The sequence below is a fragment of the Plasmodium knowlesi genome (genome assembly GCF_000006355.2).
Source record: "Plasmodium knowlesi strain H genome assembly, chromosome: 8".
Classification (NCBI taxonomy): Eukaryota; Apicomplexa; class Aconoidasida; order Haemosporida; family Plasmodiidae; genus Plasmodium; species Plasmodium knowlesi.
Window position 1 is genome coordinate 1,276,731 of NC_011909.2, and position 27,649 is coordinate 1,304,379.

At 38.2% G+C, this 27,649-nt stretch overlaps 9 protein-coding genes across 9 annotated transcripts; 5 read left to right on the forward strand and 4 right to left on the reverse strand.

Annotated features, from left to right (window-relative positions):
- Window positions 1–335: 335 nt before the first annotated feature.
- On the forward strand, window positions 336–3,941 carry PKNH_0827400 (RING finger protein RNF1, putative; the record flags this gene model as incomplete). Its single annotated transcript, XM_002258863.1, has 1 exon — window positions 336–3,941. The coding sequence occupies one exon, from the start codon at window positions 336–338 to the stop codon at window positions 3,939–3,941; it is 3,606 nt and encodes a 1,201-aa protein (XP_002258899.1).
- Window positions 3,942–5,072: 1,131 nt separating this feature from the next.
- Window positions 5,073–5,819, reverse strand: PKNH_0827500 (conserved protein, unknown function; the record flags this gene model as incomplete). The annotated part of the gene is made up of 1 exon (XM_002258864.1): window positions 5,073–5,819. The coding sequence occupies one exon, from the start codon at window positions 5,817–5,819 to the stop codon at window positions 5,073–5,075; it is 747 nt and encodes a 248-aa protein (XP_002258900.1).
- A 1,806-nt stretch (window positions 5,820–7,625) lies between these two features.
- On the reverse strand, window positions 7,626–8,692 carry PKNH_0827600 (conserved Plasmodium protein, unknown function; the record flags this gene model as incomplete). Its single annotated transcript, XM_002258865.1, has 2 exons — window positions 7,626–8,384; window positions 8,663–8,692. 2 exons carry the CDS (start codon window positions 8,690–8,692, stop codon window positions 7,626–7,628), a joined length of 789 nt encoding a protein of 262 aa, XP_002258901.1.
- Window positions 8,693–12,594: 3,902 nt separating this feature from the next.
- On the forward strand, window positions 12,595–13,521 carry PKNH_0827700 (serine/threonine protein phosphatase 6, putative; the record flags this gene model as incomplete). The annotated part of the gene is made up of 1 exon (XM_002258866.1): window positions 12,595–13,521. One exon carries the CDS (start codon window positions 12,595–12,597, stop codon window positions 13,519–13,521), a length of 927 nt encoding a protein of 308 aa, XP_002258902.1.
- A 1,195-nt stretch (window positions 13,522–14,716) lies between these two features.
- Window positions 14,717–15,946, forward strand: PKNH_0827800 (DER1-like protein, putative; the record flags this gene model as incomplete). The annotated part of the gene is made up of 1 exon (XM_002258867.2): window positions 14,717–15,946. One exon carries the CDS (start codon window positions 14,717–14,719, stop codon window positions 15,944–15,946), a length of 1,230 nt encoding a protein of 409 aa, XP_002258903.2.
- Window positions 15,947–16,052: 106 nt separating this feature from the next.
- PKNH_0827900 (conserved Plasmodium protein, unknown function) lies at window positions 16,053–19,685 on the forward strand (the record flags this gene model as incomplete). The annotated part of the gene is made up of 1 exon (XM_039114011.1): window positions 16,053–19,685. The coding sequence occupies one exon, from the start codon at window positions 16,053–16,055 to the stop codon at window positions 19,683–19,685; it is 3,633 nt and encodes a 1,210-aa protein (XP_038969644.1).
- Window positions 19,686–20,306: 621 nt separating this feature from the next.
- PKNH_0828000 (conserved Plasmodium protein, unknown function) lies at window positions 20,307–21,611 on the reverse strand (the record flags this gene model as incomplete). The annotated part of the gene is made up of 1 exon (XM_002258868.1): window positions 20,307–21,611. The coding sequence occupies one exon, from the start codon at window positions 21,609–21,611 to the stop codon at window positions 20,307–20,309; it is 1,305 nt and encodes a 434-aa protein (XP_002258904.1).
- Window positions 21,612–22,503: 892 nt separating this feature from the next.
- Window positions 22,504–24,349, forward strand: PKNH_0828100 (conserved Plasmodium protein, unknown function; the record flags this gene model as incomplete). Its single annotated transcript, XM_002258869.2, has 8 exons — window positions 22,504–22,594; window positions 22,748–22,800; window positions 23,033–23,095; window positions 23,304–23,384; window positions 23,625–23,695; window positions 23,810–23,835; window positions 23,942–24,003; window positions 24,200–24,349. The coding sequence occupies 8 exons, from the start codon at window positions 22,504–22,506 to the stop codon at window positions 24,347–24,349; spliced, it is 597 nt and encodes a 198-aa protein (XP_002258905.1).
- A 689-nt stretch (window positions 24,350–25,038) lies between these two features.
- Window positions 25,039–26,923, reverse strand: PKNH_0828200 (uncharacterized protein; the record flags this gene model as incomplete). The annotated part of the gene is made up of 6 exons (XM_002258870.2): window positions 25,039–25,434; window positions 25,633–25,769; window positions 25,946–26,028; window positions 26,165–26,264; window positions 26,483–26,556; window positions 26,790–26,923. The coding sequence occupies 6 exons, from the start codon at window positions 26,921–26,923 to the stop codon at window positions 25,039–25,041; spliced, it is 924 nt and encodes a 307-aa protein (XP_002258906.2).
- Window positions 26,924–27,649: the final 726 nt, after the last annotated feature.

Consider the following 27,649-nt stretch of genomic DNA (forward strand, 5'->3'; position numbering starts at 1 on the left):
TTTTAATTTTCTCGAAAATTATTTTTACATAATAATTTTTTTACCCACAAGGAAAATTTTACACAGAATATTTTTTATTTGCAACCAGTTCTCAAATGCTCCAATGGAACATACGCATTTTTGGAAAAGTCTACATGAAGAATAAAAATATATATAAAACATGCATTCTCCTGTTATTCTCATTTGAGACGGAAAAAAAAATAAAATATATTTAATTAAAAAAATACGTAAAAGGAGCGTCGGAAACACTTAAAAAAAACGCATAAAAAACAAATTATAAAAAAAAAAAGGAGCTTAAAAAAAAAAAAATTGCAACGGAAAGGCAGTTTTTTAAAATGATCAATGATTTAGAAGAACATAAAAATTATAACGTAGAAATATCCATTGATTCCAAATCAGGGACTCAAGGAGAAAAATCTGGAGAAGAAATTGACAATGTGTGTGTAGAAAACAGGGAAAATGCTTTTTATGACATTTCCCAAGAAACGGAACACTCATCGGAGCAAAGGAATCACGAAAAAAACGAATTAAACAATTTTTATGATTTAACCGAAGTAAAAGGGAAAAAAGAAGAAGTTATATGCATAAGTTCAAATTCGACAAATGTTGTTAAAAGCGGAAGTTCAGGTTCTTCAGTTGGAAACGGAAATGAAGAAAAAGGAAATTTAGAAGTTAGGGATGATCAAATTGTGCCCATAGAAGAACCGAAGGATGATTACAACACTGCGAACTGCGGTGATGTGTGTGATACAACTGGAAGAAGCATAAATGAGAACAACACAACAAGTGAAAGCGGCACTAAGGAGAACAGTATACCCAATGGAAGAGCTACTAATGGGAATAACAGTCGAGGTGGCAGCCTTAACGAAGACAATAATGACAGAAATTACAATAAAGAGGAGAAAACTAGGTACGTGCTATGCAACATTTGCGCCGATATTATGGAAAAATCCATTTTTCAGGATCATTTATATGCACACACGCTAGAATCTCCAGAAAAAAATGAAAAAAATGAAAAAAATGAAAAAAATTGTGCATATGAAAAGCAAAAGAACCCCAATAATGGCCTATTCGACACAAGGAATAAGAGCTTCTATACTAATTTAAACTCAGACAGAAACAAGCAAAACAGATGTGCATTAAAACGTTCCTTCAATGACACCAATTATTTTATTAACAACTCTGAAACAATTTTAACTGATAATAATGAACATCATGATGAGAATGATCGAATTTTCGACATGGTTTATAATTACAATTCCAATCTTGACCGATTTAGAAACAACCCAGCGATTATCAATAAAAGGAACAATAACAGCTTAATTTGCATTTCCGAAAAGAAGAGCAACATGGTAGATAACAAAAATAACAATTCCATAAATAACTTATGCAACAAAGATGTAAGTGCGCAAAATGTAATAGAAATGGTAAACCCAAGGGAAAATAAAGTAGAAGAAATTTTATCGGTCAACAGAAATGTAACAAGAAATGAAGAAGAGCGAAAATTACCCAATACATTAGAATCTAACAGAACTGGTGTTGATAATTACTTGTCTGCTATGAGAGAATCCCTTTCTGCCATTTTTCCTGACCCGAACGCATCATCATTTGAAAAATGTACCACCAGTAACAACACAGACAATTATAAAAGCGAGGAACATCCTAATAGTGTTATTAGCGACATACATTCCATGATAAGCGCAATACAGGCTAACGTAAAAAGGGCTGCAGAAAAATCGGAAAACAGAGGTAATATTAACAGTGCAAGTGCAGATATAGACAGTTTTGTAAATAAAAGCATGAGTTCCATACTCACGAATATAGATGACATGAAGGAAAACAATAGGAATGGAAAAAATAATGATTCTGTTGATGTGTTAGATAAAAAATTGAAGAAAATATACCAACGTTTAGATGATGTGAATAAAAAAATTAAAGCTGCAATAGAAAATGATATAGATATTTTAGGAAATGGAAATAATCGCACCGACGACAGGAACAACATTGTCAACACCATCAGCGGGGGCATTTTTAACAGAACCAGCATCACTATTGTTAATAGCACTGATGGAGGTAACGGGTCCGAGATGCCTAGCGGAAGTGTCAGCCACATAAGCAATGGAAACGTTATCCACATGAACAGCGCCACCAGCAACAGTGGGAACGTTAATATCAGTAGAAGCAACAGTTACCGAGATAGCAATTCCAGTGAGGAAGCCATCAATCATGGAAGACAGAGCAATTTTTACAGCACAAATGGATCAGGTGCGCAGGAATTCAATAGTAGAGATGGAAGAACCTTTTTTCATAATCAGAATGTATTTTCAGACGAAAGTTTCTTTACAGGGATACCAGCAGATTCAGCGCATACATATTTCTCCCAGCCATGTGAAAATCCGTATAACGAAATAGTACGTACAGAAAGTGGAAGCATTAATGATATAAATTATTTATATTCCAATTTGGTAGACAGATATCCATGTATTTGTGAAAATTCGGGTTTTTCCCATTTTGACAATAACTCTAACAATATATGGCCCTTAAGAAGAGTAACAAACAGCAACACGTACAGAACTTCTAATGACTCAGCAAATTCTAGGCGTATCAAAGGAGCGAATAACATGAGCATGAATTCTAATATGTTTAATTACCGAAACGAAGGGAGTAACAGTGCCCATAATCACATTTCTCGCACAAACAATGGAAGAAATGCGAGCACTTCTATGAATGGAACCATGGGATACAATTTAATTAATAATGGTGTAAGGGCATATCCTGCCGACCTTCCCTCCAGCAATCCATTTCTCTTCATGGCAAATAGACACAACAGAAACATCAGGAGTGATGTTAGAACGAATCAAGTTGTTAACACCGTTACGAACAATTACAGTTTTATCAGCACTAGTAGAAATAGCATAAGTAATAGAAATGCGAACCAGGGCCCTGGAAGAATCCACAATGGGAATAGCAACATTGGAAGTACATCTATCATTAACATAAATAACTTCAATTGTGTTACCACGAATAACAATTATAACAATAACAGAACTGCTCCTATGGGAGGTGCTGTCGGTGCGCCTATTGGTCCTGTTGGCCCTCCTGCTGGTTTTCCTGTAGGTGCTCCTGTGGGATTTCCCGCGGTCGGTGCTGCACATCCTTCCGTTAATGCGGCTATAATGGTTGGAAGAGAATTAGCTAGACCCCCCGGCCCGCGCACGGGTGGAAGGGCAGGAACAATTGGAGTAGGACCCTGTGGGCAAGGAGTTGCTCCTCCCGTTCTCGGTCCACCTACGAGTACGTGTTCGTCCAGGGTTAGCACTACAACTGTGAGAGCGAACACTGAAGGAAATTTAAATCCCCTTTTCAGCTTTCACGCTTTCCCGCCACGCGGTGCCAGCAGGACCAACCGCAGCAATGGCCCAAACAATAACAACAATAACAATAATATCACGAGGAACAACACCCGCAACGTTAATAATGGCTCCACGATGCCTGGCTCCCTGAGCGCAAGCTCAACTGACGAGGTCACCATTAGCAGCGATCGACCAAGAGCAAGAGACAATCCGTTTGGCGCAAATTTAAGAAGAGAACAAACCTTAACTCGAACCAACGAAAGGACCAATAGGACTGTAAATAGGAGCACACGAGGGGTGACCAATACGTCTAGCAGTACGAGAGAACAACATGCAAGTGGAAATAAAAAAATAGGCACGCGCGCAAAGTTAAAGGAAAATAATGATTACCTAATTGTGCACTTTGATATAAAAAAAAACGAAAATAACAACTTAAAAATATGTTCCATTTGTTACGAAAATTACCAGCACAACGAATCTCTCATATTCTTGCCTTGCACACACAATTTTCACAAAGCCTGTATAATTGAGTGGATAAATAAAAAATCAACTTGTCCAATTTGCAAAATTAACATTAAAAATTTTTAAAATGGTGATTACTCTACGTTGCACTTTTGGCATTAATTTTCATTTAAATTGTTAATTAAAATTTTTTTCATTTTTACAGGTTATCCATAAGGGTGTGTGTATATGTATATACGTATGTAACATTTTTATGCATGGCTTCTCTTCCTCTTAGTGCATTCCGCTTTCCCTTTCATTCCTCTTTCCATTTCTTTCTCATTTTCCTTAAACCTTGTTTGTATAGTGTATGCTATTAGCAATATTTACAGATGAACAAAAGATCATTTTAAATTTTAGTAAGTTTTTTTAAAAAAAAAAATTTTAATTCGTTTTTTTTTTTTTTTTTTTTTTTTTTCCTTTTATATATAATATTATCACATTCTGTCCAAACTCGATGAAAGAAGCAAATTTGTAAATATACAAAACTGTGCAAATAAAAAAAAAAAAAAAAAAAAAGACAACAAAGTCCCAGACAGGGGTACAAATCTATGTTATTCCACACAGGTAATCATAAAAGCTGAAAAGGTAGATATGCCTTCACGAGTGTCTAAATAAACATACAAAGTTATTCTCATAGGGGCCATGTGGCCCAATGGTTAACCTGTTCGGTACGATGAAGGACACCTTTTAAAGACATATTATTAATTAACTTATCATTTTTGCGAAAAAAAAAAAAAAAAAAAAAAAAAAAAAAAAACTCCGTTGATTTATATCAGTATCAAACATGTGAACTTCAAACAGTTCTGTTTCCCCATTTGGGATATGAACACCCCACATCGGAATGGTGGTGGTACTTCATAAAACGTGGTGTGTCTTGGAATCTCATACAACGTTGCCTACTGGCAGGCACAAAAATAAAAAAACTCCCTTCCATAAGTGCGCATAATTGTTCGTGTAGATGTACACATTTTAATCCTTTCAATGGCATCTTGGCAATTATTTCCGTTGCTCCCTTTTGCCTTCCTGCCCTGCGACTCCAATTTCTCAAATTTTCCTACATACGCTGGTACCCTTCAAGGGATTGCCATGCATTATGGCAATATAGGAGAATCCCCCCTTTATATCATTAAATTGGTGAACTGTGTTTTTCACACCTCTTTCCTCCATATATTCATATTTACAGAGAACACTTTGGGTCTACTAACCAGAGGGCAGTCACTTTTTGCGTTTTTTTTTCCTTTCCTTTTTTTCCTTGTCTTTCTTATATTTTATAAGTTTCTTGATATGGTCATACTTCTTTTTCTTCTCCTCCTTTTCCTTGTTCCTTTTGCTACTTCGATGTTTATACTTTTTCCCATGCCGATGTGTATTACTTTCTGACGAGTCGCTTCTCCGCAGATGATCAGTTTCTCTCTGGTGGACCTCGTCACAAGAAGGATCATCATCCCTATTCCCTACCTTTAGCTCCTTCGGCTCACTCCTGTTCAAAAAAATGCTGCTCTGTCTCCTCAAATACCACTGATTTTGACTTAACTTAATTTTGTCAAAATCTGAAACAATTTTTGCATTACTTGTTTTGTCATAGATACAATTTTCTCCATTAAAATTTTTATCATTGTAAATGTAGTGTCCTTTTTTGATTAAAAATTCTTCATGTTTTTTGTTCCGTTCATTTATTTCTTTTTCCTCTTCTGCAAATAGGTTAATGTGTTGACACTGATTGTTCTGCTCACTTTGGCTGTTGTTTTGGAAGGCATTGCTTTGGTGCGTTGTACCCTGATGCGCGTTCCGCTTCAACTGACTGATGGTGTTTTCAAATGCCTGCTCATTTTTTTTTCTCACTTTTTTTTCTTCTTCCTTTATAAGTTTGTTTTCGTCATAATTCACTTTAAACTGCCTATCCTTCCTGTAAACGTTCCACTTCTTCTGCGGAAGGATGTTTAATCCTCCGTGGCCGCCCATTCTGCCTGTACCGACACAAGCGCAGTGCGCGACAAGTAGTAATATCTGCTTCACGGTGGTATACCCTACTCAAGACAGTCGTCAAGCGGGACACATCACAGCTGTCCTGCACGAATGCAATCATCCGCACAAGCATAAACTGTTAAAAGACTGAACATTCTGCTTCTCCTTTTTTCCCCTTTACGCATCAGTTGCTATCTAAAAAGAAATGCGTCAAAATGGGAGGCCCTCCTCTCCTTTAGCTTGCATTATTTTTCCTCCTGAGCGTTTTGGCCCATCTTGAAGTTTTTATCTTTCGCAAATTTGCTTTGTCAAAGTGGAAACGCAGACTGGGAAAAAATTATTGAGATGGAAAAGGAAAGAAAAGAAAGAGGGGAAAAAAAAAAAAAAAAAAAAATTGGAGTGGCCAAATGTGGAGAAAAAAGCAAACAAATACCCCGTTCATCAACTAAATTCGCGACAATTTCTCATGAAAATTAAAAAATAAACTCCCTCATTTTTTACACAGTGTTAATTGTACAGTTATGTTTTTTTTTTTTTTTTTTTTTTTTTTTTTTTTGTAAAAATATATTTTTTAAAAAATTGCCTAAGCGTTATGTACATTCCACACGTTACATTTCAGTAAAAAAAGGGGGTGGGGGGCAATTGTATCTGTATGTCTCTTCCGCGTATGCGTTTTGTTTGCCACAACTGCATCCCTGCACGAACTTTAAAATGGCTTCTCCACGTCGAAAAGAGTGGTTACCTATTTCGGCACATATATTTGTCCTTTGAAGACGCCGCAAAAACTAAGTAGTCATTCCTTATGAGTAGCATTATGATTAAACGGAAGAGCCGCAACAAAATTCTCCTCTTGTGTCCTAATTCCGTTTGGACGCCTTTACAAGGAGAGATGATTACTGATTGAAAGGCGTTACATATTGCATGCTACATATTACATATTACATATTACATGTTACATGCTGCATGTTAACATGCGGTGTGTTCGAAGGCGCTTTCTCCAACAACGAATAGTACGTCTACGCGTTTACGCTCTCATACTTGCCGCCAAACAAGGGGGGGCAGTTACAGCTGCACGCCCGCGTTCTTTTGTCCAGGTCATGCGCGAACATATTATGGGGATGCCAATTCAAAAAATAAAAATAACGCAAAATTGCGTGTTTTGTTTTTTTGGAAAATTAGTTTAAGCAGGTGTACATATATTCATGCACATTTTGTGTGTATTGTGCATGGGTGGATATACATATAGCTATTCATACATACGTGTACACATTATAACCACACGTGGATTTGTGCGTATATGCTGACAAAACAGGCCACGAATAGTTTTCCGCACTGAGTTTTCCACTGGGGTATCCTCATTTTTTACAAAGTTTTACATACGAATATTTACGTATAAACATAAGAATGTGGAAATTTAAATTATGTCATATGCAGATAAATACATTGCAGATTAATACATATGTGCCAAAGAAAAAGAAGAAAGAAAAAAGAGTGATAAGGGACGAATGAAAGGAAGCTACGTAATAATTATGTGATAATAAATTATGCATCAAAATTTAAGTTATACATAAGGAATCAATACTACTGCTAAGGGGGGGGGGGCAAACACATAAAAGCACGTATGCGCGGGGCGCTATGTTACCGCGTTACCTTGATGAACAGGCAGGTGTGCATAAATATATAAATACATAAATACATGCATAAATACATGCATAAATACATGCATAAATATATACACGCATAAATACATACCAACGTACATGTACTCAGCCCTCCTCTCCCTTGCGTGGGCCTCCACCTACGCTACTCCCCGTTGTTGGGAGAACTGGACCGCAACACGGAAAAGTCGTTGTACCCACAATTCTGGCATGTGTAGTAATCCCCCATCTTGAAACCATTGGGGTTGACGTACTTACAAGTTCGGCATTTAATAATAAATTTTTTGTCAATTTTTGAATTAATTCTTTTTCTCTTTCTGTTTTTATTCTTTGATTTGCTTCTATTATTTTTGTTCAAAAAATTGAGTTTCCTGTACAGGTGTAAGCCTTCATGGTTGGACGAGGAGGAATTGGTTTCACTTCCAAAGCCTTTTTTATCATCATCTTGTATTGACTTAAGCATTTGGTTTTCACGATCTAAGGTGAGTCTCTTTTCCAAAATATTTCGAAGTTCATCTGCGTCTATTCTACACGCTTTTAATTTTTTCAAATAATGTTGGAAGGAGTTTTTATTATTGTAAAAATCATGGTATCTCTTGTACTGGCCATTTTGGCAAAATTTTATGTTCGACAAATCCCCTCCTCCGTGTGTCTCTTCATTTTCTGGTGTGCTTCTGTTTGCGCCAACATAGTAGTTGCTACTGGAGGCATTGTTGTAGGGGGCTCCGTTGCCGATGTAGGTGTTACTGGAGGTGCCATCCTCGTTGTAGCCAAGGCTACCGTTAAATATGCCACCCACGTTGCTACTCAAATGGCTGCTAGCCGCTCCGCTGCTCACGGCGCCATTTCGCGCTTTTAATTTTAGCAAACCTTGGAACCTCCCGTCTATTATATTTGCTTCTTCCTGCAGGAGAAAAAAAAAAAAAAAAAAGAAGAAAAAATAGTGTACAACTGTTCACTCTAGTTAGACCGCAAAAGTCAGTCTCACAAGTTGGGCAAAGAAACAAGAAGAGATAGAAAAAAAAAAAAAAAAAAAGGAGGGGGGGGAGTAACACAGAGGAGATAACACGCATACTAAATCACTTCTTCCTTTCTACATATAGAAACAACGCACTGGCATAAACATATTCGCCAGAAGCTTCACATAAAATTGACAAGCAATGCGAAGGAAGGCTACCCTACCTCATTCTCCTGTGAACAATTTGAACTCATTTTAAAATTTTCCTTTTTATGTCATTTACTAAATGTTCAAAATTTTGTAGTCAAAAAAAAAAAAAAAAAAAAAAATAAGATTCACATTCACGTTTTTAGGAGCAGAATAAAAGTATAGAGAATATACTCTACTTGGCTATTTTCGATGAGGACGGTTTTTTTATTTTTTTCTCTATTAGCTTAAAATTAGCAAACGCAAAATACGATCTATGTGAGTACAAAAAAAGCCAATACGTACAAAATGCATACGTTCACGTATACATGTATTTTTACATATATGTATTCGCAACTGTACAAAAACAATCACTCTTCTTTGGTATGCAAGGGAAGGGAATTCGTTTTTCCTTTGCTAAGAATGGTCACAAAAACCGCAAATGGCGCGTTCGGTTCGATATATGTAGTATAAAATATATGTATAAGTTAATTTTTTTTTTTGCTCATTTTTTTTTTTTTTTTGTAAATAAAAAATAACTTCGCGATTAATTTTTTTACATTTTCTTTTTTTTTTTTTTTTTTTTTTTTTTTTAATTCTTTTACTTTTAGCTTGCTTCCACTTGCGCAGAAAAAATGTTCATGTTAAAAATGTTTATTTTTTTTGTCGTCCACCTAACGTTGCTACGTTCTTCCTCTTTTGTAAAAAGTATATATATATTTTTTCTGCTTACGTCCATGCAAAAATGAAAATGTTCTGATTGTGCAGTTCTTCACTTAAGTGTTTATAGCGGATAGCGCTTACCAGATCAGCGGTTAGCGGGGTTTGAGAATACACAGGCTGCAGTGGCGGTATGAGTACTATACACGTATGTACCGTGCATGTGCTGCTCATATGGTACCCATATGCTCTCACAATACGCATAATATACACGCCACGCAGTGAGCAGAAAACATACACATGACAGGACGCACCATAAATGTACTCGTCTACGGGGAGCACTTCCAAATCCGAGGTCACGCTGAAATAATTGCTCTATGAGATGAATTTTGTGTGCCTATGGTGACAGTTCCCCTTTTTAACTGGGTCCATTCAGTCCACTGCCGGGTTGCGTGTGAAAATGGGGGGGGGAGAACATATGCTTGTAGAAAAGTGTATGTATATGTTACGCACGCTGGCTTATGTACTCCTGCTTATGTATACATCGTAACCCAAATGAGTGACGTGGTTCACATGCAGCATTGATTACATATATTTTTTTTTTCCCCTCACAACGTTAAGAGAAAAATAGGACAAATGAATGGGAAGCAAAAAATGTAGGTAAAACAACCCCTACAAGGAAAGCAAACGTGTTGGCACATATGTTGTCACGAATGCAGTTAGGGACCAGGAAGCATGCGACTTTCTGCAATATGCAGCTTTGTTATATGCAGGGAAATCATGTTCTATGTTGGAATGTAACTGTCATTATGGTACATAAGCAAAAAAAAAAAAAAAAAAAAAAAAAAAAAAAAAAAAAAAAAAACTCCAACAAAGAGGAGAAAAAAAAATACAAAGCATCATTTCGTGCTCATGTCTACCCTTTTCCGTTACGCCTCCTAACCACCGTACATCGCATTTGAAAAATTTTCATTTAATTTTTGCAAATCCGTGAGAGTGCTCTGCTATAAACGGAGGTGATGTGAAAAGGGCGACACAGAGCCTTTCCTTCGCCACGACAAAAATGTACATACGCAGGGGGGCACTCACCAGCATATGTACAAATCAATATACGCACATACGAGCGTACACATCAACGTATGTTAATTTTTTACGCACATTCGTGTGAGCCTCCTTCTCTCTTTTTTATTGCATTTTTCGTGTCCTGTGTAGCGGACACTTTCCCCTCGCGCTCATTTTGTAAAGCCCTTTTGGTAGCCAAAAGGGCGTAAGTAATGTATATTAAATTGGGGGGAAAAGTAAAAAAAAGGCAAAAAAAAAAAGCAAAAATGCAAAAAAAAGCAAAAAAAGGAAAAAAAAAGCAAAAAAAACAAACAGAAGCAAAATTTACCTGAACAAGGCAGGTGTTAAATAATATTCCATTCTTCAACGAAAAAAGCAGACAAAAATTTTTTCCCTTTGCAAAATCTAGCTGCCATGAAAGGTGTGTAAAAAAAAAAGGAATTAACGTTTTTAGGGTGTCCTCTTTAAAATCATTTTTTCCTTTTTGTCCATTTTATGTGTCACCCTACGAACCTTAAAATAGAAAGTTCATCACACGGCCATGCGGTATAATATATACGTGTATTACGTAATGCTGCCACGAGTTTACGAATGTGTCCTCTTGATATCCATTTTTTTTTTTTTTTTTTTTTTTTTTTTTGTATGGAAAATAAAATTATTCCATTCTACATGTATGGATTTCCTCGCGCACATACTCGTTTCCCTTCACGCAAAGATTGACATGAAGACTGAAGTGCCGATAATGTGCATCCTTCGCAAATACACTTCTGCGGAATTTGACCAGGCACCACTGGTTAAGGACTATACTCACGTTTTAACTCGAAAAGGCAGTGAAGCCTAACACCCGTACATTTTTCCTAAACTGAATTATTCACATTTTTGCTTTTTGTGTCAAAAAGGAAATGACACAATAGCGAATATTCAAAGTAGGAAAAAAAAAAAAAAAAAAAAAAAAAAAACGCACTCGAAATATGCAAAAAGTGGAAAACTTTACATGTTAAAATTTCAAATTGTGGGTTAAAAAAGCAAAAAAAAAAAAAAAAAAAAAAAGCCGGATGGACGGAAACCCTTTTTCATTGCGCAAAATTGCAAAGTAGGGATTCACAAACTGTACAAATTCTTGACACTTTATGTGCATCTTCAACTGGAGGTACGGTCCTGGTCCTTTACGCTGCCAAGTACACGTTTGGACGGGTTTATCATTAGCTCTTACGCTGATAATATGTATGTGTATTTTACTGGAAAACAGCGAGCGAAAAAATGTGAATACGCGTTTTTTTTTTTTTTTTTTTTTTTTGCAAGCTTAAAGAACTGGCATAAATTATTTGACGTAGCACCTTTTCATGCGAAGCGTTCAACTCATAACCTGCGCATAGCCTCCAATTGCACTGCTTCCCATTTCACCAAACCTACACTTCGTATTTTCAAAGCGGTTAGCAGAGTTGAGTTATAATGCGCTCATCGTTTCCCCTCTTTGTGTTTTTACTCAGCCCATCATGTTTTAAGCTAGCCATTTCGTATGTGCCCGAATCCTTGTATATTTATTTGTTCATTCGTGTATTCGTTTATTAGTTCATTCGTTCATTCGTTCATTCGTTCACTCGTTCATCCGTTCACTCGTTCATTCGTTCACCCGTTCACTCGTTCATTCGTTCACTCGCTCACTCGTTCGTTCGCCTATTCGCCTATTCGCCTATTCGCATATTTATTGAGAATTTTTTTTTGTTTTTTTGGTAAAACTGGGTCCAAGTTGCCGTAGCGTGCACAGCCCTTCCCCCCTTTCCACCTTGCCATTAGGTCAGTTTACCGTTAGAGGCACCTGCAGTTAGCGCAATTCTATTTGACTCCACGCTGCTCCTTCGCACTGTTCGTGTCCGACCCCCCGAAGCACAACCAAGTTCGTGCCCACGTTTTCGATGATATATTGGATAAAAGGTACGCCCACAGAGAGGAAGCCCCTCTTTCCCCCTCTTTTCATGTCACAGTATCTACCACCAATGAACCGCGTTGTATTCATGTTTCTACGTGAGTGTGAAGTTCGCCTGCACTATTTGTGAAATTACCCCCGTTTCGACAGATGTGAAAGAGATCAACGGGGGATGGGGAGGCGAAAAAAAAAAAAAAGGTCGCAGAGAGTTTTTCCGTGTCTTTCGTTTGTTGGATTTTTTTTTTACCACCTTATACCTGTTTTGCTTGAATACTCTCATTCTATTCACAGAAACTTCACACGCCAGGCAAAACGACAATAATGACAAGAGGCGAGGAAAAAAAATGGATTGAACAACTGCGCATGAACCCACCCAAGTTGCTGGATGAGAATGACTTAAGGCTAGTCTGCCAAAGAGTGAAGGAAATCCTGGTGGAGGAGAACAATGTACAGGCAATCACCCCCCCAGTTATAATCTGTGGAGATATACATGGACAATTTTTCGATCTTTTAGAATTATTTGATGTAGGAGGAGATATCATGAATAACGACTACATATTCCTGGGTGACTACGTAGACAGGGGGTACAACAGCGTGGAAACCTTTGAGTACCTATTGTTACTGAAACTTTTATTCCCAAAAAATATAACTCTCTTAAGAGGGAATCACGAAAGTAGACAGATAACGACAGTGTATGGCTTCTACGATGAATGCTTCAAAAAGTATGGTAATGCAAATGCATGGAAATATTGTACAGATATATTTGATTATTTAACATTAGCAGCTTTGGTTGACAACCAAATTTTTTGTGTGCATGGGGGATTGTCTCCTGAGATAAAGTTAATTGACCAGTTACGGTTAATTAATCGTGTGCAAGAAATTCCACACGAAGGTGCTTTTGGTGATATTATGTGGTCAGATCCTGATGAAGTGGAAGACTGGGTTGCCAATCCTAGAGGTGCAGGTTGGCTCTTTGGTCCCAAGGTTACCAAAAAGTTTAATTACATTAACAATTTGGAGCTAATTGCTAGGGCACACCAGCTAGCTATGGAGGGCTATCGGTACATGTTTGATGATTCCACCATCGTCACCGTGTGGTCTGCTCCCAACTACTGTTACCGCTGCGGAAATGTCGCCGCTATCATGCGCATAGACGAAAATATGAACCGACAGATGCTCATATTTAAGGACACGCCTGACTCCCGCAATTCAATCAAGAACAAGGCCACCATTCCGTACTTCTTATAGCGGTGCGAAAGCTCACCGCCGTGAGAAAAAAACACCAACATGTGACACACCGTTCGGGTGCGGCCGCCTTGACAAGGTGCCGATGGGCCCCTCTAGTTTGTTTTGACACACACACACGCATAGATTTCACTATCCCCTAATTTTTTCTCCCCGCATTTTTGCGCTTCCATTTTTTTTTTTTTTTTTTTTTGCCATTTTTTGAATGAGCATATTTCCACACCAGGAAAAAAAAAAAAACGGCTCCATTTATAGCGGCCGGTTTAGCGGCCCATTTGGATGCCTATTTATATGCCCACTTATATGTGCTACTTATTTGCCACTTATCTGCCTGCTCGTCTACGTACTCACACTTGCGCGCACTCCCCCCCTCCCCCCCCACACACCATTCTTAAAATTTTACAGTTTGATTTTTAAATAAAAGCAACTTGCTACTTCTTTTTAATTCTTTGATACTTATATACGCCTTACCTTACCAGGGCGACACCTCCCCGTGGAGTTCTTTTTTTTTGGGGGCGGGGGAAAGCCCCCCCCAGTTTGAGTAGGCTAAAAAAAGTGGAGGAGAGTTATATCCTATATGTTATGCAAGCAATTTAAGTGCCCGGCGATAGTTACCCTCAAATTTGCCATATTCGCAGGAACTCGTTTATATGCCCTTCCCCCCAGGTGGCAGGCACATTTCTCCAAGGCAAGACAATGCCCCCCCCAAAAAAAAATATTAAAAAAAAAAATATTAAAAAAAAAAATATTAAAAAAAATATATAAAAAAAAAATATATTAAAAAAAAATATATATTTTTAAAAAAAATACACAGCGTAACGGTCACGATCTTTGGAGGAGAAAAAAACAAAAAGTTGCAAAATCGGCCCGTTGTCCCTATTCGTGAAGCTACTGGTGTGGCCTCTCAAAATAGCGTGCGGAAATTGTGCAAAAAAAAAAAAAAAAAAAAAAAAAAAAAAAAAAGAAGAAAGGAGCCGCTTTTTCATATTGCGCCCGCACATCAGTGTAAATCGAAAAATCACCCAAAGGAGAGTATTTAAGAAGAGGGCGCAAAAGCGGCAGAGGCGAGAAAGAGAAGATTTGAAAGAGGTACAAAAAAAAAAAAAAAAAAAAAGCTGTAACAAAGGGATGCAAAAAAAGGAGATGACCAGATGGCCAGGTGTGAATCCCGCAGAAGCAGCTAGCGATCACCTATAAAATGTTTTTTCTGCTCAGGCTACTCGTCTCTTTATGCGTAATAATCGTAAGTGTGAGGCATGAGCACGCGAGAGTTATTTTGTCGAACAAGTTTGCGGCGAGCGTACTGAACAGCGGCACACGTGTAGGGGAGCCATCCCGGGGGACGACGACCCTGAAGAGAGACACGACAAGGAAAAATGGCCTCTTCAGGAGTGACCAGAAGCAAAACACGACATCAGAACATGGGTACTACTACTTTACTAAGGAGAAAAACAAAATAATAAAAAAAAAAAAAAAAAAATTTTCACTGAATTATTCTAGAAACCCTAAAGTAGTAACAAGGGGGACAAGAAAAAAAACACACTACCCACTCCTTTTTATATCCCCGTCATCAACATCATTGAACGAGATTACTGAAAGTGTGAAGGCTCTTTTTAATTTAGATTACATAGAAAATAGCTACTTGTATTCCTACATCAAATCATTTAAAAGGACCCCCCCCTTAACGAAACTTTACCTTTTGTGCACCTTCATCTTCAGCATATTTATGCATGCAAATAAAAATATATACAAGCTTATTGTATTCGATTTCGGAAAAATATTCAAGGAGGGTCAAGTATGGAGACTAATTACACCGTATTTTTATATAGGCAATTTATATCTACAATATTTTCTCATGTTTAATTATCTACACATCTACATGTCTTCGGTTGAAATTGCACACTACAAGAACCCGGAGGACCTGCTAACATTCTTCAGTTTTGGCTACCTGTCTAATCTCCTTTTTACAATAATAGGAAGTATGTACAATGAGAACGTATTGAATCTCCAAGGCTATGTGAATAAACTTAGGAGACTCATTTTATTAGGTGGTAAGAAGAGTAGTATTTCCACCAAGGCGAACACAGCAGATGTGATAATATCAAAACAACAGTACAACCACCTGGGTTATGTTTTCTCTACCTACATATTGTACTATTGGAGTCGGATCAACGAAGGTACCTTGATTAACTGTTTTGAGCTTTTCCTTATTAAGGCTGAATATGTACCTTTTTTTTTTATCGTACAGAATATTTTACTGTATAATGAATTTTCTCTCTTCGAAGTAGCATCCATATTGTCCAGCTACTTTTTTTTCACTTATGAGAAGAACTTGCAGTTGAATTTCCTGCGGCACTTCAACCTCGCTCTGCTCAAGGTGTTGGGCATCTACCCCATGTACGAGGCGTACAAGGAGGAGTACGAGTAGGTTCTTCATGTGCGTGCTTACATCATACCAGATAAGCTCATCTACATCGCCCTCTTCATATTTGCAACTCGATTAGCTATTGATCTTGTTTTCGCCCTATCGTACCATGCGGCTGCACGTGTCACTGCGGGTGGCATTGCCCCTGCACAGGAGCACCCTGAAGAAAACCAATCAACGGGCCCTACCCTACGTACAAACTAGGGCGCTCATGAACACCCCAAAAGTAAGCACCCTCAAGAGCATGGACATGCCGAGTATCCGGAAAAGCGTACAGTTGAGCAAAAAAAAAAATAATAAATCAAAAAATATATGGAGAGATTACCTGTACGTAGTTATTTTCAAACTTTATAACAACCAAGTCGGGAATTATGTGGATCTTATGATAATTTTAAAATTGTTAAGCAAACAAATCTCTTTGGAAAAAAAAGTTCTGAATTTTATCTGTGAGAAACTGGAGAATCACATGTACAGACTGACCATAAGGGAATTAAGTCTACTAATGTTGGTTCTCAGAAAACACAAGTTCGATAATTTGTATTTCCTGAACTTGCTAGCCAAGTCTATACTAATTAAAATGAATAAAAATTTGTCTTACAAAGACTTAGCATTGATAACCTTCAGTCTATCGAGAAGCATTTCCTTGACAGAGAAAGTATACACGAATGAAATTTTCCATCTAAGTGTTGTAAAAATACACAACGATTTGAAGAACCTAAATTTCCACTCCCTCACTTTGTTCTTCTACTCCTACAGTCTTTATTTTCTTCACCATTTTGAACACTTCAATTCCTTTTTTTATATGACCAAGAATTTTATCCAAATGATAAAAAAAAATATGTATCTCTTCAACCCCACTGATTTAATGTTTACCTTTTTATCTGCCATCCATATTTACGACTCTTTCAATAACGGTGTAAGGAATGTGCAATGCGACAGCGTGAGGATTTCATCAGGTGCAGAAGTTTCACTTACATATGCAACCTTACCCAGGGGAGAACCTACGAATAATTATGCATTAACTAATTATACTGAGACTTATGATCAACCAACACTTGTACCCTCAAAGATGACACGCGCAGAAAACCCCGCCACGATGAGTGCTACCACAGAGGCACTTCATCAAGCAAATTACCCCAACGAAAAAGTGGAGAAACAGGATGGAAAAGCCCGCGAAGAGACACTTTCTAATTTCCTAACCCAAGTGAGGTACGCAATTGTAGAGAAGCTAAAGTGCTTCAAAGTGGAAGAAGTGACAAACGTACTGTTTGCCTCGATAGATAGAGATTTCACCATTAACAAGAGGTACTTCCCCTTTTTGCAAAAGGATAAAATACACATTGAGGATTACCTGCATGTGTACGTGAAGAAGGGTCAGATGTGGGAAGAGCAGCATGTGGAAAGGGGAGAACTCCCACATTGTCGTGCCAATCCCCCCGCGGAAGAATCCTCCCATGTACCCCCCCAACCGACAAACTATATCATCAGAATTAGCCAAGGCAATCACCAGGAGGAATCATTCATTCATGCACTGTCGGAGGAAATAATTTATCGTAACGAATTCCTGACAGCGCGACAAATACTTTTATTGCTCTACGCTTTGAGGGGAAATAACACCCCATTTATACAATTGGAGAAAATTCTATTGAAGCGCTTGGTGTGTCTGGAAAAGGAACTAACGGTCAGTCAAGTTATGTTCGTCTATCAGTACCTCTACTTCAGGACATGCTTGTTTCACGAACTGAGGAGGTATGCTCCAAAAGTGTATAAACATGATAGGGGAAAAAAGGAGGTGTTCCTCTTATGCGATGGTGACAGTGCAACCGGAGAAATTAGCCAACAGGAAGACCAATCTACCTTGCCAAGTGAACGAAAAAATGAGAAGGACAACAAGGTGTACTACCTCCACGATGATACATCCCACTTGAAGAAAAGGAGAAAAAGGGATGGGACAAAAATTTTCCTGTATGATAATTTTATTTTTAAGTACCCAGCACAGGTCGTCAGTACAGAAGGGGAAGAAGTAGCAAATTTACAAGAAAAAAAAGAATTAAAAAATTTCATTAGTATGAAAAGAAGGAGAGATTCCTTATCAGAGGTAAATCGTTCAACCGTAAGGAATGACGAGGATAAGATACTCACTGGCGAGACCGAATACCAAATCACTTGTTACAATTTCTACCTGGATGTATACAAAATTGTTTGTTTGAAAATGTTAAACTTCCTAAAAAATGAAAACATAAACACCTGCACAATATTGCATGTTCTGGATATATTCAAAAAGTTAAACATAAGAGACTATAGAATGATCAGACATCTGTATAAAATGGAGAAAGATATTTTATTTTTGGATAATGCCAACCTGGAGAAGGTGTTAAAAATCCTCCTTAATTTTAACCTCTATAATATAATGCATTATTTGGGGGTGCATAGAATTCTGCAATTTATTAATTTCAATTCCGTGGATGAATGCGTGTCCATTTTGGGTATCCTTGGGATGATGTCCACGCGGAAGAAGACGGGGCACCATGAGGGGAGGGAGAAGGCATTCCCTAATTTTCCTACCGCATGCACTGAAAATGCTATCAATTATATTTTAAAAAATTTAAAAGACTTGTCCAATATTAATGCGTTGGAGAAGATTCAGATAACGCCCGTGTACAATTCCTTACCATTGAAATATTTCAAGCTTTTCAAAAATGTGCGCTCTGTGAGAGGTTTGGCTCAACTTTGGTTTCAACAAAATGGAGGGAAAAAAAATCACCTTGCCTGGTCAGGTGAAAATGATCCAAATAGGATAAGAAACTTTGTGTTGCATTTTGTGGATGACGTTAATTTGGGAAAAGTGCCATTTGGGTCAAATGGTTCTTGTCGACTCGACTACGGGGGTGCCAATCAAATGAGGCAAACTCCAAATGCCACTGCCCAGGTGAATTGCATCACCGAGTACAGAGATATCGAGGAGGAAATATTTCAGGATCTGCACACAATTTTTCCGCAGACAGTTGAAGTTTATAAAAATGTGAATGTGTCGAATTACACATTTCCGATGGCCATTAATTTGCTAACGCTGGGGGGTGCAATACCTAATAGATCTAGTCAGGCTAACGCGACTGACTTGGTAAAGAAACACTCCCTTGGAAATCAATGCGGAAGTGATCGACCCATGCGGATACAAGAACTGGATAGGAAAAATACCCTCCTTGTGGACATTCTGTATGGCCAGGATTTTTACTACTGCCTGAGTGGAAACAAAGAGCAACAGTTGAAGAAGCACAACATTTACGTGGCCTACTATGGCATGCATGCGAATAAGACAAATAAGAAAATGGTTAATTATAAAAAGTACAGCATATTGAAGTGCATTAGAAAAAGTGGGTACCATTTCATTTGCATTGATGCCAAGAGGTATGTAAAAAACAAAAAAAAAAACCGAGACAATCACCTGAACAGAGATTACCTAACTAGTTTAATACTTGATTTGATTAAGAGGAAGAAAAGAATTCCCCTGGGTATAAACAGAAGGGTTAGTCGAAAAAATACCTCAGGTACATCATCGCGAAAACGGCGCAGAAGAAGGCCACTTTTGAGAGAAAAAAGGCACACGTGCAGCGTTCAAGGGGTGATTTCCCATGTAGAAACAAACAAATACCTCCACAAGGTACACACTGGGGGGGAAAAGGTGAGCTTCCCCGGGACTAACCATCTGGAGAAGTTGCGGTACATGTTCCAGCTTGGATAAAGGTGGGGTTATTGCACACACATCCGCGCAACTGTTTCTACTTTCGCTATTTTTTTTTTTTTATTTATTTTATTTTTTTTTTGTTTTCGTTTCGTGTGCCACCTTTTTGTGTGAAGCGCGAATTCGATGCGGGTTTTTCCTTCAGCCTCCATTCCCGAAGCAAACGCACCTTTTCGTAAAAAGACCCACTGTGCGATGTGCGCAAGACGTTTTTTTTTTTTTTTTTTTTTTGCTTACATTTTTGCGTTCCCATTTTTTTGCCATTTTTCAACCTTTTTTGTAAAAACGGGCGAGATTCCCACAACCTCGTGCGTCTGTTAGCACGAAGGGGAGAGAAAAGTGAAGGCGTGTCCTCAGCTAACCTGTTTGCACTTTCCCTCAATAGCTATTTTACATTTTCGCAAAAATTAATTATGGGGAGGAGAAACGAACTAGGGCAGACTCCATGAAGGATGTGCACTCCAGCGTCAACGGGGGGTAAAAGGGGTGAAGTGGTGTCAGGACAACATGTGCACCCTGTTTTGTGTTGTTATAGGGGGGGGGGGTGAAGCCATCCAATTTTGGGGTAAAAAAAAAAAGGGGTAGCAGTTTCATCAGTCGTGTCTTAGCCACTTCACCTCCTCACCCAATTGCCCCTTCGCTACATCGTCCTCCTTGCAACCTCGCCAAGATCCCATTTATGTAGGACGCGAAAAAAACAAAAATGTATATGGTGTCCATTCGGAGGATATGGAGGCTTTCCCTCAAAAAGCGAATTGTGGAAATCGCTCTGTACACCTCGTACTTATATCCTTCACTTGGCCCATCCAAGAGTAGTAAATCTTTGGAACGATCCTTTCTGTGTGTGGATCCCTTTGCCAGTTCCCTCCCACAACTAGCCCTACTAGAAGCGCAACTGGTTGTGTTACTGATACCCCCCCCTTTTAAATACAAAAGCGTTTTTAAGATGGTATACTTTGGATCATCCCCCTGAGTCTGCGTTGTCTCTCCTCCACTATTTCCTTTGTAGGCCCTTTTAATGAGCATTCGCACTTTGGATAGGAATTTCACATAATGTGTATTTAATTTTTTGGACGAAAGAAGAACAGGTCCTTTGGTATACTCCCCTCGTAGTGTTCCTTTTATTTTTTTTCTGTTTCTTGAAACGCTGTTCATTTTTTCTTTACTCAGGAGAGTATTTATTCTGTTCTTCTTGGGGGGTAAGGGTTCCTTGTCAAAATTGTAGAGAGACAGAAATGGATAAAAATCTTTGCTGATGTATTCGCATAATTCGTTATTTAGCATTCTGATGTGATGATCTACTTTTTTTTTCTTTCTTGATTTTTCCATTGGAGGAGTGGTCATTGGAACCTTTTTCCCTTCACCATCTTCTGAACAAGGGGAGTTCTTTTCTTTTTTTAAAATGCACCTTTCCTTTAGGTGAAGCACAACACTTTTTCTTCCCACGCGAATTTTTCTACTGCGTAAAATAATTAACGAAGGTTGGTAGATATGCGATGCACCATAATGCGGTGCACATTCGTGGGAGGTGTTCGCTTGACTGGCTTTCATCAGACAAGTCGCTCCGCAGGTTTGCGCCTCGTCATTCCCTCCTTCCGAATAATCCACTGCACGGTGCTCCTTTAAATCCCTTACATATTTTCTTAACCTTTTGAAATTTCTTTTTTTTATTCTCTGTTTCCTCATTTCTTTCCTTTTTAAATCACAAAAATTGGCGTAGTTATATTCCTCCTGCGTATGAAGCACCGGTGTAGAATTTCCTACAGTTGATGGGGACACCCCATCCTGGTCATCCTTCGCAACTTTGTTCTTTGAGCAATTCTGGCATTTTGCACTCAACATAATGTTCAGTTTCATCGCCAGGAGAAATTTATATTTTGTTATGAACAGCTCGTTGATTAAGTCGATACAAAGGCTTTCCAACATTTTGTGTAACGCTAAGGTGATACAAAAAAAAAAAAAAAAAAAAAAAAAAAAAAAAAAAAAATTAGGAGAGGTTTTTTCAACCTTTTTCTCCCCCTGTTTTTTTTATTTTATTTATTTTTTTTTTTTTAGCTTTCCACCTTTACAGAGATGGGATATGTCTGACCATTTGCTTTCTCACCTACGTGTGTGCACCTGTCACTAGTGCAGTGGTGAAAGCTGTGGCCCGTTTGATTTTTATGCTACTCGGGGAAAGGCAACCCCACATAGAAAAAAAGAAAAAAACACACACCGATACGATGTTGATGGAATTGAAAAGTAAGCTTAGTGTGTCGCGCACATGGACAAGCAAAGCACGCCAAGCATATTCCTCTCCCTACGATGCATGTAAAAAAAAGGAGGATGCTTTCCTATGCATGGTAATAAGTGGAATTCCCTTTGATGGAAAGGCATGTAGCACATACTTCACTTCAACTGGGCTATTGCACAGAAATTAATTTGTGCATAAAAAAAAAAAAATAAAATAAATAAAAATAACAACATGGTGTAGATTGTTAACCGGGGAACCGCGCGGGGAATAAACTGCGGAGTAAATTAAAGAGGAGCACTCTTCATGGTGAATTAAGTAACAAAACAAGAAAAAAAAAAAAAAAAAAAAAAAAAAAAAAAAGAAAAAGAAAGAAACGATCGAACGGACGAATGGCAGATCACCTCGGTGGATGAAAAATGAAAACTGTGAGCGAAGCCTGAAATGGGTTTTTATTTTGTATCTTCGCCAATTTGACTGTTCGACGATTCGCCGTTTGGCCGCTTTTTACCACTCCACCGCTTCGCTGGTCAAGAGAGGAACCATCACCCAAACATGCTAAAATAGAGAGAGAAAAAAAAAAAAAAAATGATTACTTATTCAGAATATTTTGACGAATATGTAAAAGATTTAAATAAGTACATTCATAAAATAAAAGCGTCGATTCATCAAATACAAAGTTTGAAAAAAATTAAAAAAAAAAAAAAAAAAAAAAAAAAAAATGGATATATTTACATAACGTAACATAAAACAAAACAACCAAACAGTGCAACTCCCATTTTGTACTCACAAAAAATTTTCCGTTGCATTTTTCTCTGTGAACACGTTTCAGATATAGAGGGGATCCAGAAAACGAGAGAGGACATTTTCGAGGCTGAGAAATGTGTACGAATAAAATATTTACTTGCACACATATGTGGTGGGAGAGTGTGTGCAAAGGAATGCATATGTGTGTGGCTCCATTTTTTTTTTTTTCCTTCTATTTGGGGCTTACACCTCTATCAGCGTTGTCACATTTCCTGTCGCCCTTGATCCGTGTAAACGTTTTTTTCCCCTCTGCTCCACCACCATTGCACCGCTACACCACTCCTTTCCTTTGCACACTCCGGCTTGTCAGATAAAACAAATAATAGTGGAGACGAATAGCCTACCGAAAGGATCGCACAAAATTTTTGATGATGTAAGAGAGAAGGGAGCCCCCCCAGGGGTAGGCCCCAAAGGGATCCCTTTCATTGTCTCCCCCCTCCTTTTATTTCCCTTCCTTTTATTTCCCTTCCTTTTATTTCCCTTCCTTTTATTTCCCTTCCTTTTATTTCCCTTCCTTTTATTTCCCTTCCTTTTATTTCCCCTCCTTTTATTTCCCCTCCTTTTATTTCCCCTCCTCCCAGATACTTAAACACCAGGCAGACGTGAACAAGTACAAGGATCTACTGAACAAAATGAGCAGCGACTACTATTCCGACGAGCTGGTAAGGCGTACAGGCAAAAATAAAAATAAAAAAACAACAAAAAAAAATGATAAAACTAATGATAAAAGTAATGACAAAAGTAATGACAAAAGCAATGACAAAAGCAATGACAAAAGCAATGACAAAAGCAATGACAAAAGCAATGACAAAAGTAATGACAAAAGTAATGACAAAAGTAATGACAGAAAAAAATTAGCAAACGAATCGTCCACATGGATACAACGCTCTCTATCCCTGCAGGTGAACAACAGAGAATATGACACGACCAGGAAATACATGGAGGGAACCAACTTTCTCAAGGAATCTGAAAGGTACAGAACTGAAAAAGGAAGAAGACATGAGGGGTCTACCTGATCATCCTTCCAAAACTTGACAAATTTTCACCTCTTCATATTTTCATCATTCTTTCATTTTCTCATTTTTAGGAGAGCCCAAGATGTAGAGGACATGGGTAAGATACACGCACCTTCCTTCGTCGCTACGATAGTGAACTGCCTTCCCCTCCCCCCCCCGCCAACAACAGCTATCTCACACAACCGTTTTAATTCCCCATCCAGGATATACAATAATGAGTGAACTAACATCACAGAGAAGCGCCCTCCTCAGAACGAAACATTACGTAACTACGATAAAAAAAAAAAATAATAAAATAAAGAGAAAGAGAAATAAAGGGAAAGGAAAAAAAAAAAAAAAAAAAAGTGAATTTCCCATTTGTGGATGGTTCATCCTGCGAATGATGTTACGATGGGTCTCTCCCCATGTGGTTATATACATTACACATTTTTTTTTTTTTTTTTTTTTTTTTTTTTCCCAAGACGGACGAAACAATGCAGGAGCAGAACAGAGTGAAAAGGATGCTCCTGAGCATATACCACAACAAGGTGCTCTTCAAGGGTTTGCTCATTTTGATAATAATTTTGTTGGCCATTGCCAATATAGGGGTTATAATTTACAAAATAAAATGAGTCCGGGGCGGTTCATAATGTCATGTCATAATGTCATAATGTCATAATGTTATAATGTCATAACGTTATAATGTTATAATGTCATAACGTTATAATGTTATAATGTCATAACGTTATAATGTTATAATGTTATAATGCTATAATGTTATAATGTTATAATGCTATAATGTTATAATGTTATAATGCTATAATGTTATAATGTTATAATGCTATAATGTTATAATGTTATAATGCTATAATGTATTTGTGAGAAGATCGTAACGTGGTTGCAAGGCGCTATCACGAGCAAGCAACTCAGCTGCGTTTGGATCTTGCGCCACGTTCCTAATCCCCCGAACCACACCACAAAGATTAACAAATTGATATTTCACCAAATTGGAGAGCTGGAAACCACACATGAACCTCGCATAGTGTGGTTACACAATATCGTTTGAAGAGCTCCTTTTTCATGGACTCCAAATTGGTGTAAAACGCACGACTACAAATGGTACCTTGTAGCGTGCACGGTAAAAAAAAAAAAAAAAATTGCTACTTAGCAAAAGTGAAGGATGATTAACTTTTTTTGGTGTTCCTACATAATTGCCTGCCTTGCATACCCATCTCCGTGAACGTAAGGGAGTGGTTGTTAGACCCTCATACAAATTGTACCTTTTTTTTTTTTTTTTTTTTTTTTTTTTTTTCTTGTTTTGTTACAATTCTTGGTTTTTCTCCTGCGTGGGGTTATTTTTTTTCGACTCACTTGATATCACCTCGTCGTTGTGTCCTTCGTCCTCTCCATCTGCATTCCCGTCAAACAGCGTTTCTTCCATTTTGTTTTTTCCCCCGGGGATGACTCCCGCTTCGTTATTAACATTTGTTTGGTCTTTATCATTTGCTTCTTTGCTGCCATTCTTTGCTTCATTTTTTTTTTCCTCTTCCTGTAAAAACGACTTCACACTGTCATGGTACTTCTCCTTCATGTCCCACCAGACTTGCATGTTCGAATTTTTCTCCTTTGACTTTAGAAGGCGCCTCCAAATTCTCTTCTCTTTTTTTTTTAAAGTAACAACGACCTTTCCAACAGACGCGAAATTGTACTTTGTCTCCTGCAAGTTTTATTTTATTTTTTTTTTTTTTTCAAAAAAGGTGATGAGGTATAAGTACGTACAGTGGTACAAGCACACAGCAGCTGTTTGATAAAAAGGGGTAGGTACACTCACACGCTATATACATATGTTACACATGCACACATTTCAACGTGACTGTGTCACATGGAGAAGGCCCCTCCCCCTGCGAAATCTCACCGATTCGTCTATATCATGGAGAAGCATCAGATCGACGGTGTATTTTTTTGTTACGGAATTGGTATCATCACTCAGGGCCGAAAAGGAAAACAAGTTTTCTTTGGCAACCACTTCTTCGTCTTTCACTTTTAGGGCGCCTGCGGGGGGGGGGGGGGGAAAGGGGAAATAAAAAAAAAAAAAAAAAAAAAAAAAAAAAAGGCGTGAAAAAATGCGAAACGAATGAGCATCTCCTAAGTTCGCATTCCATGCAGATTAAATGTAAATTATATGTTCGTTCGAAAGGAAAAGGTGCTGTCGTGAATACAAAGCGAACCGGGCGAGCTCCATCTGTGGGAGAACTTAATATTCAGGAAAATATGATCGGGGGATTGGGCCCACTGGAAGGACGCATTTACCCTGCGGAAGAAACAAGGGGTGTAATTAGGGAAGGGCATCTACCATAGGGTGCTACGTAAGCTGCCGTAGGTAAAAAAAAAAAAAAAAAAAAAAAAAAAAAAAAAAAAAAAAAAGCTAGCTCCCTCCTTCCTCTTACGTGTCTATTTTTTTAGTCGAGTAGGAAACGGTGAGCAGTTGGTCTAGTTTGAACTTCATCGAGTTGACTGTTGTTTTTACATCATTGCTGAAATCGTTTTCTTCGGGGCGTGTGCAGATGGGAAGAAGGAAAAAAAAATGAATACATAAAATAGAATACACATAAAGAAATATATATACATAAAGAAAAATACAATGAGAATTCCCTCTCCGCGCACTCAACTGTGTGGTTCATTTCCTTGCCCATTCTCACATGCAGGGGGCGCGCTTTCCGCATGCCGTCGTTTGCCTTAGTCTCCAACTTTTTTTCTCGACCAACCTTGTTTTATTGATTCGCTAATCAGGTAGTTGGTAACGTTGAACCAGCATTTCTCTATCCCGTCGACTATGTCACTTCGGGGGGAAGAAGATGTGTGTGCGTTTGTGTATGTGTGCATGTGCGTGTGGCTGGCTGAGCAAATGTGTGGGTATGTAGCCATGCATGTGCGCAGCCATGTAGTAATGTGGGTATTTATCCAGCTTGGAGCGGTCAGGGGTGGTGGAACCAATTGTGTGCCTGCGCGCGCGTGATGCTAGAGCCGGATTCAACACGTCGACCTTCCCACAGGAGGGGGGTTGCCACTTACTCCTTAGTCACGCGATAATTCTTGTTAGCCTCGAAGAAAGATGCTGCTAACTGCTCATTTTGAAAGTTCAGTTTTGATAAGACAACGTTTAGCCAAGCCAAGGTGAAGAAAACAAGAAAACAAAAAAAAAGCATCTTCATCCGAAAGGGGAAGGAAAGAAGAAGAAAAAAATGGATGCACGTTGATGGCTAAAAGGCTCCAAAGCATAGCGGAGAGACTAAAAGGGGAAATACCAAGATTTAAAAAAAAAAAAAAAAAAAAAAAAAAACAATTCAGCTTGTAACATTTAAGAATATGCTTCTACTTTTTTTTTTTTTTTTTTTTTTTTTTTTTTTTTTCTTTTTCTACCGAGGTTTTCTCTGCCCGTAAGGATGCATGCCCGAATTCTTTTCCCAACGGAGATACGTACACATGAGTAGGTGCACAAGTACGTAGTAGCGTTAGCCGCTCTTCACGTGGCAAACTTGGGCCAAACGCGTAAACGAAATTTAGCAAACAAAGCAACCGATGGAACAATCGGCTAGTCAAGTAACTACGCGTCGTAGGCGGTAGAGAGAGAGGCTTCGCCACATAATAGCTGATGCACGTGTAAACTCCCCCATACGCGGGAGGGAAAAAAAAAGAAAAGAAACAAACTTGAAGGGGAAGGATATGTGTATTTGATGACCCACCTAGGGTTATATACACACATACACACTCTCCTCTTTTTTTTTTTTTTTTTTTTTTTTTTTTTTTTGCTCCTATTTGAAGGTTAATGCAACTCTGCGGGGGAAAACACATGCGCATAAAAAAAAACGACACTATCACACAGACGTAGATAATTATCTACCCATACTGGCATACTGGAAATAAACATTTCT